The following is a 20,365-nucleotide window of genomic DNA, read 5'->3' as shown; positions in this document are numbered from 1 at the left end:
CCGAACTACAAGAAGTAAGACTTTCTGAACTACAAGACGATCCTACGCAAGAAAGACATACCTATCCCTTGCTTCCCCCGCGGGAAGCCACTACCTACACCCTTGAATTAAAAAACTAAACCAATCCTTTACTTCCCAGTTCCCATTCTATTGTTATAGATGACTATGGATATTGGCCACACGAACATAAGACTTCTGACAAGGAGCCCATTGAGAGTGAAAATAATAAAAGCAGACGCGCCCACTCTAATCTGGGTACATCTGCAAAACTCTGCTGACGACTTCGAAGAGCTACTAGAGGAACTCCAACGCAGAATGGCACGGCGAAGTCGATTTTTGCACCACCCACCCGAAGACATTAAACCAGACGAAATTGTTGCTGTCCACGATAGGCACAGATAGCAGCGCGGAATTATTCTTGACACCCACGAAGATGGGACAGCCACTATTCTTCTCAGGGATTGGGCTCGCGTCGTCGAACGGCTCTTCTGCGACATTTACCAGCTTGAGGACAGATTTCGCGACTTTGAATGGCGGGCAATTCCTTGCGCAATAGCTCACGTAGGGCCCTGTCCAATAAAAAGGATATGGCCCCGACGAGCCAGAGAGCTCTTAAAGTTCCTAGTTGAACAAAGAGAAGGTTGGATCAGCATCATGGGCGATGTGGAAGAAGAAGCAGCGCTTGTAAAACTAGAAACAAGAAACGACTGCGGGAGCGAAATGCTCGACGTCAAAGACATTCTTTTGAAATTAGGGCATGCTCGGGACACCGAGAATATTTTGGAAAAAGTATACCCCTCGATCTAAAGCATAGATGTAGTAATAATAAAGTTGGTTAGGTAGAAAACCAATAATCTAATAATAATCAAGTAACTATCTTATAAAATACTCACCAATATTTACTCACATAATAAAAATATATACACGTATATACATATCTTGCAATTAATATGTGCATTCTTAAGGCTAAAAGGTCTGCTACCATTCTCTTATAGATATGCAAATCGAACGCACTAACCCAAGACTGCTGACTGAGAACCCACAAGCGGTCGAAGTGGTAAAGGTAGACTCACCCACTCGATTCTGGATACATCTGAAGGACATGCGGAAGGATTTTAAAAAAATGCAAAGAGACTTAAATAAAAAGACGAGCCGAAAGGCACAGTTGTTACAACCTATAATTGATTACGCAATAAGCGGAGAACCAGTAGTTACACGAGAAGGACAAAAATGGAAAAGAGGAATCATTACAGATGGAATCGAAGAAAATGGTAAAGTAACTGTAGCCCTGTTAGATTGGGGACGCATCGTCCGAAGACGACCCACAGAAATCTACACGCTAGAAAATAGATTCAAAACACTACCATGGCAAGGAGTACCTTGCGGACTGGCTTACCTAAAATCAACCTCTGGAGGACCATGGTCACCAAGAGCAAAAAAGGCAATCAAAGCAATAATCGAAAAGCAAGAAGGATGGATCAACATATTGGGAACTCTAAGGGATGAAGTAGCCCTTGTTGAACTACGATTAAGGGGCGAAAACAAAGGTGAAATCAAAATAAAGGAAATAATGATATTGCTAGGACAAGGTGAACATTGCGACGATATTCGATCCGTCCCAGCGGTCGAAGTACCAATGAGTCGCGAAGATCCATGGATCACCACGTGGAGCCAGATCGTAAGCCACAATTCACGAAATAATCAATACCTGAGAGAGGAACTTCGATGCATCACCCTGTTAGAAGGACGACCAATCTATATGACAACTCGACAACTTACAACTGTTCTGCAGCGACTGTTACCAGAAAATGGCGGCTGATCAAAAATCAAAATATACACCGCTGTTCCCGCACAACTGGTCCATAGGAGATCAGTAGAGCACAGAGACAAATGCACAATTTGCAAAGGAAGGATGATAAACATCAGACCGACAAGCAGCTGTAAAGGATGCACTACGGGATATCAACGTGCCTTCAAAAAACGCTTAGACCAAGGATGGGGAATAGCCATCGCAATCACACCTGAGGACTACAACAATCATCGAGAGAACTCTAGCAACCATCGAGAGGGCGAGACATCTACAAATTTTTAACAGCGCGTTAACATTATAAGCAACTACATATTTCTTTATACCATCAGGAACAGTAGCAAAAAATTAATGTCCATCAACTATGTCAAAGATAGTACAACAGAACTAAATACTCAGGGAGGGGGAAGAACCTCCCAATTAAGGAAATTCATCGAATACCTTATCCCCGAATAATAATAATAATAAAACAAAAAAAAATATATATATGTATATATATATATGTAGTAGTAGTTAAATATATAACTCAATCGATGAATTTTCAATTACAGCATGTAACATGCGGGAGTCCTTCAGCCTCCACTGGGCCGAGTTGTTCTGGGAAGACTATCTATATCTGAGCGATCTCCGGTGTGTTACCAGCTTAGGAAACTTGAGAGTATTTCAACAACTTGATGATTATTCAAAAATTTGCAGCAAATGCTACGTAGTTCTGACACCCGTCGTGAAACTCAGATATACTCGTCTATTTAGGCACCATCTAATCCATGTAAACGCCGTGCATCAAAACCGTTGCGCTATATGTCACGAAATAATGGTAATGGTTAGAATGGCCAAATCTTGTCAAGATTGTCTAGAACGATTCGACCACGCCGACAGAACACTCCTAAATGCCGGCCACGGCATACCTGTAGCCATTTCCTCAAGGGAAACTTAAGATTACGCAAGCGTAGTGTTACGTATAATACTAAGGGAAAAATAAGATTGCAAAAAAAAAAAAAAAATCTCAAAAAATTACTGAACTGATCGTCACCTGTATTTGAGCATAAGGTAAAACGAGGAAAAATCTTCCTCTGTTCCTTTTATCTGTATACATCTATTCACTACTTGATCGATTGCAGCATACGTATACGCAAATGATGTCTGCAATTCGCAACTTCTGCTGGGGAAAAAAGGGACGAGAAGAAGAAGAAAAATTTTCATCACGTTGTCTGAGCACTGTCATACTCATGGGAAAACTCCGATGCGTCACTACATTGAGAGGACGCCCGATATATCAACGATTCATCAGTTATAAAAAAATATGTGAAGGTTGCTACCTGGCGATGACATTCGACCAACAAAGAAAATACGTGGCTGTCTCAGCACACCTCCTGGCTCACATGGATTTTCTCCACAACCAGGACAAATGCACCCGCTGCCTGCAGGTAATGCTGAGATACAGGGATATTGAAGAATGTCAGGAGTGCCTCAATACATTCGAATACGCAGACATCGTGGGCCTGAAAATGGGATGGGGGTACCCCTCTATTGGTCAACAAAGGTATCATAGACCCGGTTAGACCAGATGAATGATTCTCCCCTGCTGTTAACCGCGATCAAGTAGTGTTCCACATATCAGTACAAGAAAGAAAGAGAGAAATAGGTAAACCTTGTGCCAAAGATAACTATAAACGTATATTTTACCAAAGATAACATAACACCTAGCACCGCAGGCGTAACCTCGGTAGTTTAGATAATTAATAGGGGACAAATAAGCAATCAGAAGCATAGAAGAAAAAAATAATAATAAAAATTTACCTTTTCTTCCATGTCTTTACAATTAGGAATAAAGAGAAGAGTATATGCATAATTATAAACATACATATTCATAAAACAATAATATATATATATAAAAAAAAAAAAAAATCGTTTTAATATATATATTCTACTCAAAATAACGTAGGGACCTTAATTCTGTATAAGCATCTTAAATACTAAGATAACTAACAATAAACAATTAAGCAGCTAGCGATAGACCAATAAGTATTCGATAGACCAATAAGTATTCGATAGACCAATAAGTATTCGATAGACCAATAGGTATATCACACGAAGAAAAGAAAAGAGATTTAAATTTGCCTTTTCTTTCCGTCATTACTCACATGTAGGATACGCATACGTATATATAAATATACATATATATATAATTAAACGCATATAGTAGAATAAAAGTGAAAAAATGAAGAAGAAAATTATGTATGAAAGGTATATATATATATATATAATATATATATATATATATATATATATACTTCTATCAACAAATTATATAAATTAATAACAAAAAAAAAAAAAAAAATTTTATTAATTTTTCTTTACAGAGTGTGTAATTGTAAAACACATATTTATATATATACTTGTATATCTTCCGTTGAAATAATATAGAACTCTAACCTTGTGTAAGTACCTTAAACGTTTAGATAATTAAACGAGTGCTAATAAATAAATAAGTGTTTGGGAACACGAAGGAAATAGAAAAGATTCTTTGTCCTTCCTGTTTTCACCCACATATATAGAGAAGAATAAAGGGATAAATATATAAATATGTAAGAAATGCAAAAAAAAAAAAAAATCCTTATAAAAAATATTATTATTATTAAAAAAAAAGAGGGGAAACCTTTATTATATATTATGCAAATATTTTTATAAGAATATATATATCTATGCCTTGCATCTATCAGGGAATTATGTAAAACCTTACCGAAAATAAGAATTTTTATATTATAAACGCGGCGCTGGTAGTTAAGTAAATAACACTAAACAAATAAATAACCAGGAATACGAAAGAAAAAAAGGGAAGGGGATCTGGAGGTCGCCCTTTTCTTTCCTATTTCTATATAACTCACAGCGCACACCTGAGCGCATTTAGATATAGATCTTCCCTCTTCAATATAAGAATTAATAGTTGTCGAAGGAAAGGAATCAAATCTCTTTGCAAATGTTGTACATCCCCAACATTTGTCTAAGCCGGCGGGTGTTACGTCCTGCGGAGTAACGATTCTTTCCTTCGCAACCAACGGATATTCTAATTAACGGGCGAGCGACGGTGATCTCACCCCGATCCCAAGAATTCGGTGACTCTCACGGCAATAACCGGATGTCGGAAATTAAGTAGTTATAAATTCATCAATTGAGGAGATCTGAGGTGACACCGTTGCTCGATACCGGAAACACTCAAGATAGTAAAATCAGGGATCTGGAAGACGCACGTGTGCATCCCTTTGAGTTCTGATGCCCGACACCCGCATAGCAACAAATCAAAGAATTTTTTGACATTTAATGCTTCTGAGAGTTCAATTGTCAAACCTGCCGCTTTCTCGGATAACAATTACCGAGGAATATTAAAAAGTCGTAAAAGTAAATATTGCACGTGGGTGTATTAATGAATAAAGTGGTGCACACGGCCCTCGATGGGACAAAGGGAATCACAGACGAAAATTTGTATAAATAGGCGCGTTTTCCAGCGGAGCGCACAGTCTAGTCTTGATCATTCCGAATCGCAGTTCCGTGGCATCTTGTATGCTCGAGTTCTGCGACTCTCGGATCGCGGCCTTTAAACTCGTACGGAGTGCAAGTCTCGGTCGAAAGAAAAAAGTGCCATTCGAAACGTCCCTGGTTGGGATCTGCAGACCACTGTCCATCGCACGCGCAATCCCTCCGACCGGACCTGTCATCTCCCGCTGAGTGCGGCCCAGTTTGGAGGCCTGCGGCTCCGAGAGTATTCCATTCACTATCACCGACACTCACACATTCAGCAAGTAGTAAGTCCAGAATTAATCACCTAGTTTATTTCCGCTCTTGATTTTTTTTTTTTGAACACCTTTTCTCTCTTTGCGAAGGATTTTTGTAATAAATATAATATATTCATTAAACTTATTACTCTCCCCTCTCATACTCTCTCTCTCTCTCTCTCTCTCTCTCTCTCTCTCTCTCTCTCTCTCTATCTATCTATCTCTCTTTCTCTCTCTCTCTCTATCTATCTCTCTCTCTCTTTCTCTCTCTCTCTCTTCTTTTCTCTTTGCAACATTTTCCTTCTTCTTGGGATTTACTCACAAGAGGAGATCCGGAAGAATCTTTTTTTTACTAATTCTCCTTCTTCTTGGGATTTACTCACAAGAGGAGATCCGGAAGAATCTTTTTATTACTAATTTTCCTTCTTCTTGGGATTTACTCACAAGAGGAGATCCGGAAGAATCTTTTTCACTAAATTTCCTTCTTCTTGGGATTTACTCACAAGAGGAGATCCGGAAGAATCTTTTTATTACTAATTTTTCCTTCTTCTTGGGATTTACTCACAAGAGGAGATCCGGAAGAATCTTTTTCACTAAATTTCCTTCTTCTTGGGATTTACTCACAAGAGGAGATCCGGAAGAATCTTTTTTTTTACTAATTTTCCTTCTTCTTGGGATTTACTCACAAGAGGAGATCCGGAAGAATCTTTTTATTACTAATTTTTCCTTCTTCTTGGGATTTACTCACAAGAGGAGATCCGGAAGAATCTTTTTCACTAAATTTCCTTCTTCTTGGGATTTACTCACAAGAGGAGATCCGGAAGAATCTTTTTCACTAAATTTCCTTCTTCTTGGGATTTACTCACAAGAGGAGATCCGGAAGAATCTTTTTATTACTAATTTTTCCTTCTTCTTGGGATTTACTCACAAGAGGAGATCCGGAAGAATCTTTTTCACTAAATTTCCTTCTTCTTGGGATTTACTCACAAGAGGAGATCCGGAAGAAACTTTTTTTTTACTAATTTTCCTTCTTCTTGGGATTTACTCACAAGAGGAGATCCGAAAGAATCTTTTTATTACTAATTTTTCCTTCTTCTTGGGATTTACTCACAAGAGGAGATCCGGAAGAATCTTTTTCACTAAATTTCCTTCTTCTTGGGATTTACTCACAAGAGGAGATCCGGAAGAATCTTTTTATTACTAATTTTTCCTTCTTCTTGGGATTTACTCACAAGAGGAGATCCGGAAGAATCTTTTTCACTAAATTTCCTTCTTCTTGGGATTTACTCACAAGAGGAGATCCGGAAGAATCTTTTTTTTTTTACTAATTTTCCTTCTTCTTGGGATTTACTCACAAGAGGAGATCCGGAAGAATCTTTTTATTACTAATTTTTCCTTCTTCTTGGGATTTACTCACAAGAGGAGATCCGGAAGAATCTTTTTATTACTAATTTTTCCTTCTTCTTGGGATTTACTCACAAGAGGAGATCCGGAAGAATCTTTTTTTACTAATTTTCCTTCTTCTTGGGATTTACTCACAAGAGGAGATCCGGAAGAATCTTTTTATTACTAACTTTTCCTTCCTCTTGGGATTTACTCACAAGAGGAGATCCGGAAGAATCTCTTTATTACTTCTGTTTCACTCGTAAGAATTTCTTTCTTCCTAGACTCACTCGAACCTTTTTAAACTTCAATCTCTTTCTCTAGTTTCACTCGAACGCTGTTCGAGTTAACCCGAAGGAGGGTTTAAAATCTAACCTTTCGATAAACACAGAGAGAAACGGAGTTTTGCTTTTTTTTTAGTGAATAACAATAAAACCCCTAAAATCCACAAGTACAAGTCCCGAGCAGCCGCGAAGCACCACCGGAATCATTACAATCGCCGAATCCGCCGCCTCAAAGCTATCGAGGAAGAGATAAACGACATCGCCGCCCAAGTTAACTTACTTTGCCCCCCGATCTCGTACTCCCCGGTAGCGCCGGTGGAAGAGCGACTTCCCCCGTTTGAATTTCCCCCCAATTCCCCCATAGATAACTCTCCTCGCCCCGATTCCCCCGACTCTCAGTTAACTTATAGGATCTTCCCGGACTCTCCTGTTTCACTCTCTCCTCTTGGATCTCCGATCCCTGTTGCCCATGACCTGGTGGAAGACCAACCTCCTGCGGACTCTCCTAACGAAGGGCCCCGCGATCTCGAGGAGGAGGAGGAAACTTATTCAACCCCTCCGATCCTCGGATCTCACGATCTCGAGGACGAGAATCGTTCGCCTAGCCCTGCGCTTAGCATAGAGTTCGTAGAGGAGCTACCACCCCTTCCCCCACGCTGCTACTTTGCCCCTGGTCCCCTTCAGTCATTGGAATCTGTTTTGTCGGTACTTCCAATGTCCTCTGCCCCACTCCCTCCTGGCGCGTTCTCGCTCGGGCCCGAAGAATTTGATCTTGAAGCGGTCCGTGCCTTCCTTTGCCGTTCTCCCCCCGACTCGCTCATTCCGGTGTATCTTCCCCATACATACCCAAGTTATTATTTAGTCCCCAAACTAATATTCTTAAATCATTTCCGCCCCAACACCGCTGTATTAAAAGAACTTCCAATGTAAATCGCACACCTACATCCACATATACATACACGTATATATATATATATATACATATGTATTTATATAGTTAAGAAAATTATAAGTAGTAATTATCCGATATAGGAATAAATCAGTTGTATAGTATACTCCACATTGTAACTGTTTAGCTTAAAAATTATAGAACGCCTAGTTAAAACCGATTTTATATGGATATAATATTTGATTTTACCCTTCTCTTAGTTTAACATTATAATTATATCATTGTAATTGTTAGCTTAAAAATATTAGAACACTCAGTTAAAACCGATTCTATATGGATATAATATTTGATTTTACCCTTCTCTTAGTCTAACATTATAATTATATCATAGCCCCAGTTGTATTCGACATTGTAATTGTTCACTAAAAAAAATTATAGAGGCTTTATTTAAACAGTTTTTTGTGAATATAAATCATCCTTTAAGATAAACAAATTTGTATTCTCATTTACTACTGATTGAAATAAACAAGGTACATAATTAATTGGTGCTAATTTCATAACCACGACCACCATCCCTTGCTCTTACAAGATAAGCACTAGGTCCAATCCCGAGGTAAAGCAATTAAGTTTGTTGCCTCAAAATAGGACCAAGGGACGCGGAGCATCCCGGATATCTTGCCATTGGGGCCCCCCGCTGCGGGCCCCACTGACCTATATCCCGGGTTGTCGACGCGCTCTCCCGTGCCGCACGTGCACATTCTCGAATTGTTACGTCCTTCCCTTCTCCCTCTATATCTCATCTACCCTTCTTTAACCCTGGACGTAACACGTGGTTTAAATTAATCATTTGTTGGCAATAGCGTTGTGTATTAACGGTTTCGCCGGGCTTCAAGAGTTCATAATACACAATACCGCTCTGATCCCACCAGACACAAAGCATAGTCTTCTTGCCGAAGCGATTTGGCCTTGGTGTTGATGGACCGGCTTCGCCAGATGAAAGCCACGATTTTTTCCGCTTTGAGTTTTCAAAATAAATCTATTTTTCGTCACCCGTCACAATTCGATACAAAAATGATTTCCTTTCGTGGCGTTAAAACAACATTTCACAAGTGACTTTGCGAGTTTCCATTTGACGTTCATTCAAATTGTGTGGGACCCATTTCCCGAGTTTATTGATCTTTCCCATTGCTCGTAAACGTCTGTTAATTGTTTCTTGTGATACATGTAATGCTTCTGCTAAGTGTTCTTGAGCTTAAGTTGGGTCATCATCCAATAATTCCTGCAATTGCTCGTCTTTGCATTTTTGTGGTCTACCAGAGCGCTCACTGTCTTTCACATTGAAATCACCACTTTTAAATTGTCGAAACCATGTCTCACATGTTCGAATTGATGGAGCGTGTTCACCATATGTTTCTACCAGCAAACGATGACTTTCAACAGCCTTTTTTTTGATTAAATAAAAAAAAACAATACGTGCAAATATTGTTTTTCAAGCAAAACTCGACATGATCACTGAACAATAAAACAAAGACGCTAGTTTTTGGCGGATTCAACTTGTGTGTGTTTGTAGTTCTATGTCAGACGAACAAAATGACGTATGTGTCAAATTAATACGCTGCGTACTTTTCGCTGGCGCCATCTCTTAGTGAAACCGGAAAAAACTTAAGCATACACTTGGTATATAATTTAATCGCACTTACATATAAGTTACAGCAATAAAGAAGAGAAACATGCATAGATCCATATGGCCTCATTCAAATTTGTTCAGCAAAGCCTCCGTTTTTTAACCAGAAAATTCTGAATGTTTCTCGCGCAGATGAAAAGTTAATTTCCTTGCTGATGTTGCTACTAATGAAACCTCGGTATTCCAGCAGTTCAGTCAAATGTCCGATATGCGGGTATCCTGGCAGATATTTCACCGGTGCCACCAAAAATTTTATTTAGGAAGCATGTAACGTCTTGTTGATGCCCAAATCCCAGTTAGGCCTCAGCAGATAGTCCGAACGCTGCCGTTAATGTTGTGAGAATCGTCAACGGTTAAAAAGCCCTAAGGCTACGTATTTGACAAGAGAGGTACAGAATCCACGGATTGGTATAAAAAATTAAAGGTAAAACTTTACAAAAAGGAATCAGTCTTTGACGACCTTGACCTTGACATATGTTATCAATAGAAAGGTACTTAGTGACATACAAAAGGTTTTAAGTAATGCTCACGTCTTATTAAAAAAATATTATCAGAGAAAGAAAAAAATAGTTTTTCTTAATTATTTCAGAAAATATTCATTTTACAAAAAAATATGTTAAATAAAAAATGAAGCTTGTAATGAGCTCTACAAATAAGGTTCTATACATATTTTACCTAACTCCAATACTTTAAGAGTTATATATACTATAAAAGTTATAATCAAAAACCAATTTTAAAAAAACTCTGACACATTCAAATTTTTACATGTATAGAAAACGCGTGGGCGTAGGAAGGGCTCTGGCCCTTCTCCTGCACCCTCTCCCCGTATTTTTTCTAACCTAACCTAACGCACCCCGTCTCAGTGAGTCCACTAACAACGTGGTAGATGCGAAAAAGAGTGGGTAATTTCAAATCAAATATCGCAACATGGTCAATTAGATAACCTTGACCAAATTACAACTAAAATAGTATTAGAACTAGGTTAAGTTAGAAAAAATACGGAAGGAGTGCGGAGGAAGGGTTGTGGGGGAGGGGCAGAGCCCCTCCCCTGCCCAAGCATCTACATTTTACGCAAAACTACTCAAACTAAAAAAAAATTATTTTATAACAGTTTTTCTACTATAACAACTACAGTATTAAAGTTAGGTAAAATATGCATATAAGTTTTTTTTATAGAGCTTATCACGAGCTTCATCTTTTGTTTGACACATTTTTTCGTAAAATAAATATTTTCTGAAATAAGTAAGAAAAACTGTTTTTTATTTCTGTAATGATATTTTTTTAATAAGACGTAAGCATTACTTAAAACCTTTTGTATGTCACTCAGTATCTTCTCATTGATAACATATGTCAAGATCAAGGTCATCAGTGGCTGCTCCCCTTTTGTAAAGGTTTTCGAAATTAAATTTAACCTTTTTTGTTGGTTAGCACTTTTTATTGTATAAAATAAATTTTACAGACAGAGTGAGCGGATTCAAATAGAAAAAGTAACGCAGAAGTAATAGTTTTGAACAGAGAAGTGACCGGAGTCCGGCGGTTCTCTTATTTTATATTTTCTACAGAACAGGGTCATACTAGTCCTTTCACTTTATACATAGTTACAATCCATATGTTTTTTTCTTTTTACTCCATGTATGGTTACGAATTGTAGCTCATATAAAAATAGATTCTAAACCTTGAAAGTCTGACTCAGGTGATAAGGTAAGTATTGTCAAGGTTTCTGCCAGTTCAGATGTTACATTTTAATAGTTTAAGTGAATTATTTCACGTTATAAAATTAGTTTCTCTTTTAGACATCCTTTACATATTTATCCAATCAGAATGCCTAAAGGTTATAAAATCAGGTCTTTAGAAATGCTTTACAATTAAATTTAATGTTTTCTTGAAGTGTTGCATCAAAATAAGTTCCAACTCGCATGCCTAAAGAATAGAAATTTATCTCTTTTTGTTCAACTAAATATTATAATTTCATATCTTATACCGTTTTCGAGATATTTACTTGTTAACTAGATTTTGTTTAAACAATTTCTGTCCTTTAAAGTCAAAACAATAAATTTATCATTCCTTGACATGACTGTATATAGCCATATACTATATTAAACATGGGTAAGGATGTATGGATTTTAAGCGGCTAACTTACCAGTTTAAAGGGAAAAAACTTTCTTTTTAATTTTTTGGCCTCACCCTTGGGCTCCGCGGAACCAGGTCCTTTGATTATGTCTTAAAATATGTAGTAAATAAATCTAATAAAAAAATCGTTGGACTGCTTGCGTTTATTTATTATAAATAATTTAAGTCATATTAAATCGGAAAAAATGATTCTTTAATAAGACTTGATTTTTGGCAGATAAAAGGTAAGTTAATAATATAAATCAAACAAATTTAACTTAAAGCGTCTATTCATAAGTAAATAGCGGTGTTATATAAGGAATAGAAATCCACCAATGAGTGAAGAGTAAGTATATAATTTTTGTTAATTGTTCCATAAGTAAAAATATCTTTTTTTAATTACAGGCGGGAAGGATCATTTAACCGGATCTTTCGGGGTGGTCATATAATCCTTGGCAAAATGATATGGTAAAGTGTCTTTTTCATAATAAAATATTCCTGTTTCATCTCTATGGGTATTTAAATCTTGTAAAGAATAGTAGTTAAATAGCTGCAATGCATGGTTTTTGCTTATTATTGACGAGGGACATTCTATTCCTTTGGTGATGATTCTAATGTCATTTATAACTAAAAATTTTATCTTTTTATTAATAATCTTGATATAACTATATTTCTTGATTCCGCAAAATCTCAAAGAATTGTATAGGTAAATGTCAGTTCCTAATTGAAAACTAAATTTTGAAGCTTGTTATAACATTTTCTTAATTACCTATATTAATGCAAGGTTTTGTAACTTTTCGCGTTTAGTTGTTATTGTTATATTCTATTTTGTAAGTATAAAAGCTCAAAGTATTCTATTTTCATCAAACAGAGATTAATAAAGATGAGTGTGTAATGAATTTAACTTAAGGTAATCATTTGCACTTGGTCGGCCAATTCGTACATTTCACCAACGAGCATCAAGTATGTTATTTAAGTAATGTAATTAAACATTGATTTGTGATATTTGAAGGATTGTTGGTTCATTAGTTAGGTGTAGGGTTTCTCCCATTGATATCAGGAAGTTCAAGAAGAAAGTAAATTCGTATCGACATATATTACATTCATTAGAGCAACAAAGTTTGGCTAATAAAATACGGCATGACGGGCATTGTTTAAATCAGTAAGGAGTGCCACTGCCCACCAAAAAAAGCGATACACTAAACATTTAGAAAAAATTTACCAAACTTTAAACGCTTGTAAAAAGAAAATATTTATGATACAGAGGTATTTTGAAAAAAAGAATTAAAGCTTGAAATCAGTACTTTGAGAAACTTTTAATGCCGATTAAGTGGCACGATTAATTTGCTAATAGCCGATGATAGAACAAAAACTTGCAAAATCGATAAATAGAACGTGCAGTTTCTAGAGTTGTGTGGAGTGAAGCAGTTGACGTAACTCAATGAGGTAAAAAGTGCGTAAAAGTTTGAATTTTTCCCTTCAAAATAAAATTTTGTGAAACTTGATACCATAATTTTTCGCTAAGTTATGCCAATTTGAAAAAAAGTTGTTTTTGACGAGATAATAATAAATTATGAATTGCAATGTCGCCGTTATCAATGCAAATCACTACAATTCTGTCCAAGGCATGTTTAAAAACATATCCGTGTGTGTGTGTGTGTGTGTGTATGTGTGTGTGTATTTGTATTTGTATACTACAAGGATAAAGACCCCCTGGTTCATCAATTCCACAGTATTTAAAGACACCAAACCCTCTTTGTGGTATGTGTGTGTGCGTGTGCGCACATGTGCACTAATAATGAATATGACCTTCTTGTGCGTGTATTACTTTATTCATACGATGATGCATACTTCTTATTAGTCCTTTAATTTCATCCTGCGTTATCGTATTCCACTCGTTTTCAAATTCTCTTTGAAGTTCTCGCAATGTTTGAAGAGCAGGTGCATGATTTCATATTTCTCTACCAAAATTGTCCCATAAGTGTTCTATGGGATTTAAATCTGGACTATTTGCTGGCCAATCAAATCTTCCAACTTCATCCAAGAAATCAAGAACTTTTCTCGCAATGTGTGGTCTTTGCATTGTTTTGCATAAACAAGAAATTATCTCCAATGAAGGGTGCGTATGAAACAACATATGGAATGAGTACTTCTTCCACGTATACATCTGTGTTCATATTCCTGTCAAAGAAATGCAAATCTGTATGAGCATTCGCTAAAATTCCTGCCCAAATCATTACACCGCCTCCATTGTAGCTACGCCTCTAACTTACAGTGCAATCTGCAATACGTCTTCCACTGCAACGATAAATTCGTTCTCGTCCATCAGCAGAATAAAGACAAAAATGACTTTCATCGCTAAAGTGTACTTTGCTCCAGTCTGCGTAAGTCTAGTCTCTATGCTCATGTGCAAAATTGAGTCGAGCTACACGATGACGACGTGTAAAGGTACAGGAACAGTCACTAGCTTATGCAAAAACAGATTTTGTTCCGCTAATCTTCTCCAAACAGTGTTAACGGATACATTCGTGTTACAAACATCCTTTAAATTATTTCGAATTTGGACAGCTGTTCGATGTCTATCTCTTAATGAATTTAAAACAATGAATCGATCATCATTGTCTGTGACAATGGTACAAAGAGATCGTTCCAAACCAGACCTTCTCTGGAAAGTATTGGTGTCTAAGTACCTAGCGTAAGCACATTGCATAGTTGACACTGACAAATCAAATGCTTCAGCAACATATCTTCGACTTCTGCCATCTTCAATTAAAACAACAACTTGGGCAGCTTTTTCAGGATTTATTGTCGTCATAATTATTCAGTAATTTAAAGGCGACAAAATTAATTATAATTTGAATTAAAGTCGCACAAAACGTCTAAAAAAAAAAATAAAAAAAAATTTTTTTTCGAGACAGCATGACGCGCGACACCTCCAATTCTGTCGCTCTAATCAAATGGTTTCTCTTTTTTTTGTGCCGGTGCGAGCGTTAGGGATGGACTCGTGAAATGATGTAAAAGGATATGTATCAATAATGACGCACTATTTAACAGACTAAGAATTAACCATTTTTTACTGACAATTTTACACTCGGTTACAATATCTTAATTTTATATAGCTAGTTCGCGGGAGCGTTATATTCGACGCACACACGGGTGTAATTTGACGAACTATTACATCCGTACGCTAGATGAGCTATATACAGACTGACTTTCGAACGGTAACACAAAGCTTTCACAGCAAAGCGGCAAGAACTACGCAAACTCCGAAGGAAACGATAGATCACAGATCGACTCGTAATCCTCGAAAATGAGAAGGCCATAACGTTGCTTGAATATGTGTATTTGGCATACAAACCGTAACATACCGCCCGCCTCGTATCCGGAACAGTACGACACATAATTACCCTAATCTATCAGGAGACGACAGATTTGTCTGATATACTACTGTGTCCAAAAAGTAAGGTGACATTGCATTTATTTCGAAAATTCTTTATTTATTCTTGCAAATCAATTTCGTCCCCTTCAAAGTAATCCCCCCCTGATATAATACACTTATTCCAACGGATTTTCCAATCTTCGAAACAGTTGTAATAATCGATTTCAGGAATGGCCTTTAGCTCCTTCTTCGCAGCGGCTTGAATCTCTTCTATCGACTCGAAACGGTGTCCCCGGAGCGGCCGCTTGAGTTTGCTGAATAGCCAGAAGTCGCATGGAGCCAAATCAGGTGAATACGGTGGTGGTTGTGGAACGATATTAGTCGAGTTTTTGGTTAAAAAATCACGAATAATCAGCGCAGTGTGTGACGGTGCATTATCGTGGTGCAAAAACCAAGTGTTGTTTCGCCACAATTCCGGCCTCTTCTGTCGGATAGCATTACGCAAACGACGCATAACGTTCAAATAATATTCCTTATTGACTGTTTGGCCCGGCGGAAGGAACTCGTAATGCACAACACCACGATAATCGAAAAAAACAGTCAGCATAACCTTGATTTTTGAGCGACTTTGACGTGGTTTTTTCGGTCTCGGCTCACCTTTGGCACGATATTCACTCGATTGGTCGGTTGTTTCGGGATCGTAAGCGTAGATCCAAGTCTCATCTCCAGTGATAATGCGTTTTGTCTTGTCAATGTAGTCGGAAAGCATTGCTTCACACTTCAACGCGGCGCCTTTTTTCCAAAAAATTCAATGATTTTGGTACCAGTCGAGATTTGACGCGTTTGAGAGCCAACACATCCTTCAAAATGGAATTGACCGAGCCTTTTGATATGCCAATCTCATCAGAAATGTCTCTAATGGTTAAACGACGGTTTTCCAACACCAAATCTTTAATTTTTTGGACGTGAGCTTCGTCGGTTGCGGTTGATGGTCGCCCAGAACGCTCCTTGTCTTCAGCACGTTCTCGACCTTCATGGAAGTCTTTGTACCACTTGTATACATTTTTTTTCGACATAACCTTATCGCCAAAAGCATTCTGCAGCATCCGCAACGATTCTGCAGCAGAAATTTGATTCCGCAAACAAAATTTAATGCAAATTCTTTGCTCAACAAATGTAGACATGGCAAAAAACGAGAAATTCACTTTTAGCAGCTCACAAAACAATGCGTATCTCAAACACTAATGGATATTTTGACGTGTTACTTCTCTTGGATGTCAAAGACAGTCCTACCAACCTAAAAAAAATTTTATTCCTCCAAATCCGTGCGCGCGGGAGATTTAAAATGCAATGTCACCTTACTTTTTGGACACAGTAGTAGGTCTCACGAAGGCGGAGTCCTTTGTTTTTAAATGAACAATGCGGACATGTCCATCGTCACCGGACTGTATAGAGGTAATGCGCGCGAGAGCCCATTTAAAAGGCGGTAATAAGTTGTTGCGCAAAAGTACGAAATCCCCAGGTTTAGCATCCAGGAGAGAGCACATCCACTTGGAACGTTGCTGTAAGGTGTGTAAGTAGTCTCGGGACCAGGCAGTCCAAAAATGCTCGAGCATTGCGCAAACTTGTTGATAGCGGGAAAGGCGATTTTCGTTCAAGTCCATCACTGATGCCTCGGGGACGGTGAGGAATTGGCGCTCCAATAAGAAAATGCCCGGGAGTTAGCGTCGCAAAATCCTCTGGATTGCTTGCCATGGCTGATATCGGTCGAAAATTCAGACAGGCTTCAATTTGACAGAGGAGGGTGCCAAACTCTTCAATTGATAATGTGTGCTTGCCCACGATGCATCGTAAATGATGCTTCATGCTCTTCACCCCTGCCTCCCAAATACCGTCGAAGTGAGGGGCAGCGGGCGGAATAAAATGCCACGAAGTTCCATCGGCAGCCAGAAGCAAACCAAAGTCTGGATTTCCGGTTATATTCTGGAATGTAGTTTCCAGCTCCCTGTCCGCACCTTAAAAGTTAGTCCCGCTATATCGCTATATATGTCACTCGAAATTCCGCGACGCGAGACGAAGCACTTGAATGCAGCGAATAAGGCTTCCGTGGATAAATCGGAGACAAGCTCCAAGTGTATGGCGCGTGCCAAGAGACAAACGAATATAGACACGTAAGCCTTGTGTGAGGTGTACCCTCTTCCTCTCTTCAATAAGACGGAAATAGCCCTGCATAGTCCATGCCCGTGTGCAAGAACGGGCAAGATGCCGAGACGCGAGAAGTGGGGTTTCCCATAAGCTGAGTCGAAGTTAACGCTCGTTAGCGAGTGCACGGGACACAGCGGTGGATAGTCGACTTGACAAGATTTCTTGCTCCTAAGATCCAATAATTCTGCCGAATGTATTGAAGAGTTAATTGCGGGCCCCCCATGAAACGTTTGTTTATGGGCGTACTCTATGATCAACTCGCTGATACAATGGCGAGGCAAGATGATTGGGTGGCGCTCAGAAAATGTGAGATGTGAGTTTTTAAACCGCCTGCCAAGCCGGATCGTGCCATTTTCGTCCAGGAAAGGCGTCAGTCTCAGTAATGGACTTTGAGAGGCTATAGGCTGCCTTTGTCGAAGGACTTTATATTCCGAGGCAAAAAAACTGAGTTGAACCTGCTTACACCAGAAATTCCGGGCGGCAGCCACTTCCGTGGCGATGATGTTAGGATCGGTTCCTGCATCACCGACTCGTTTCAGACGAGGTCGTGCTATGAACCTAAAGACATATGCGGTCACTCTAAGAAAACGCGTCCACGATGACAGTCAATGTGGAAGGTCGTCCAGGGCAAGCGGTTTTGGCCAATCGCTGATGTGAGTAACCGCGGCCTTGCGGGTTTCGGAGTAGGCGCCGCGGGTATCTTCGCCGTTATACTTGAAAGTCCGTATGGGCCATAAATTCGGAGCCTGTTCCAACTAATCCAGTCCAGACCACCAGAGTCTGCAAGATGCCAACTCCGCGGAAGTGATGCCACGCGAGGCAATATCCGCTGGATTTGAATTGGTCGGAACATGATGCCAAGTGGCAGAAGGTAGCTCTGTTTGAATTTTCGACACTCGATTAGCTACGAACGTAGCCCACGTGGAGGGATGTTTTTTGAGCCACTCGAGTACGATTGTCGAATCTGTCCAACAATGGATTGCAGTATTCGGGGACTGCATCGCGTCGACAACGTATCGCAGTAATCAAACCAAAAATACTGTTCCGCTTAACTCTAATCGCGGGATAGAGTTTTTATTGGCGCCACCTTAGACTTGGCGGCAATGAGCGTGACTTTGACATCCCTCGAATAGGTGATCCTCATGTACACCATGGCACTTATAGCCTTAATCGATGCGTCAGAAAAACCGTGGAGCTCGATGTAATTGACGTGTTTAGCTAGTCCGGTCCAACGTGGAATCCGAACCTTGTTGAGAGAATGAAATGAGTCGCGATAGGTTTCCCACCGTTTGTTGAGGTCTGTGGGAAGGGGCTCATCCCAGTCGCATGTCCTAATCCATAATTCTTGCATTAAAGTTTTAGCAATAATGACTACCGGGGTAGCCCACCCAAGGGGATCAAAAATTCTGGCGATCGTTGCTAGAATTAAGCGCTTAGTAGCTACCAACAGAAGCAGGAGCAAAATATGGAAGAAGAAGGCATCGTCTTGAGGAGACCATGCAATGCCGAGAACCTTAATGCTGCTATCCTCATCCAACGAATAATCCATGTTAATAGCTCGATCCTTAGAAGGTAAATCCTCAAGCAACTCGGCAGCGTTAGACGCCCATTTTCGGAGACTGAATCCGCCCGCCGTGAGCATTTTGACTAGCTGTAGTCTCATCGCATTGGCCGTATCAATCTCCCCAGCACCAAATAGAATGTCATCAACGTAGGTCTCATTTTGCAAAATGGGATGAGCAAGAAGAAATCGATGACTTTCATCCTCGCCAAGCTGTTGTAATACCCGTATCGCAAGGTATGGCGCGGGAGCGGTGCCATATGTGACAGTGCGTAGGCGATATGATTGAATTGAATCCTGTGGAGATGGTCGCCACGAAATTCTCTGGTATTCAGGATCTTCATGATGTACCAGTATCTGCCAAAACATCTTCTCAATGTCGACAAGATACACGTATTTGTGTTGTCATCACCTAATTAGTATAGACGTCAGATCGGTTTGGAGCTTGAGTGTAATGTGTAAGTAATCGTTGAAGGACGTCCCGTTTAAGGTAGCGCACGACGCGTTAAATATGACTCTTAATTTTGTAGTTAGGTTTTCGCTCTTCATCACGGGATGATGTGGTAGATAGACTACTCCGTCGCGTTGTGGTTCTGGTCCGGTGACCAGTTCCATTTGTCCTAGGTCAAGGTATTCTCGAAGGAAGGCTCTGTATGATCCAGCGAGTGTAGTATCGCGCAATAGTCGTCTTTCTAATTTGTCGTACAAGCGGGACGCTATATAACGCGATTCTCCTATAGGCGGAGGAGATTGCTTAAATGGAAGGCAAACAATGTATCGTCCGCTTTCTTTCTCGCGTGCGTATAACGAAAATGACTCTCGCATTTTTCCTCGTCCGCGGTAAAACTTGATGTCGCGGGAACGTCCTTGGTCTCCCAGAATCGTACGAGGATTTGACTTAAATATACTCATTATCGGTTGACGCAACGCAAACCGTCGCATCGGAATCATTATCGTCAGTAGGGCCAGAGACGATCCATCTAAAGATTGGTAATTGTGCCGTGGGACTACCGAACGGACCCTGCCGAAGACTATCTCGCAATAGGGAACCGTATAAACCCGCTCCAATTAACAGTTTATTGGGGTTCAATCCGCGAGATCAGGATCGGCGAGATTGAGTCCGTGTAGATGTGGCCAATCAGAAGCAAAACTGCGTTTGGAGATACTGTACGAAGTTATCCGATTGAACACATACGCTTTGATCGGCAGAGATATGCCGGGCGTCATGCACGACTCGAGCAAGAGTCGTATCATCGTCTTTGCCATGCCGGAGTATTGGGCGCCAAAACAC

At 39.4% G+C, this 20,365-nt stretch overlaps 1 protein-coding gene across 1 annotated transcript; it reads right to left on the bottom strand.

Moving 5' to 3' along the window:
* Positions 1–18,567: 18,567 nt before the first annotated feature.
* LOC105199765 lies at positions 18,568–19,443 on the bottom strand. The gene has a single exon (XM_011166987.1). The coding sequence runs from the start codon at positions 19,441–19,443 to the stop codon at positions 18,568–18,570; it is 876 nt and encodes a 291-aa protein (XP_011165289.1).
* Positions 19,444–20,365: the final 922 nt, after the last annotated feature.

Source organism: Solenopsis invicta, chromosome 10, assembly GCF_016802725.1.
Source record: "Solenopsis invicta isolate M01_SB chromosome 10, UNIL_Sinv_3.0, whole genome shotgun sequence".
Taxonomy (NCBI): Eukaryota; Metazoa; Arthropoda; class Insecta; order Hymenoptera; family Formicidae; genus Solenopsis; species Solenopsis invicta.
This window is presented reverse-complemented; position numbering and strand designations above follow the sequence as displayed.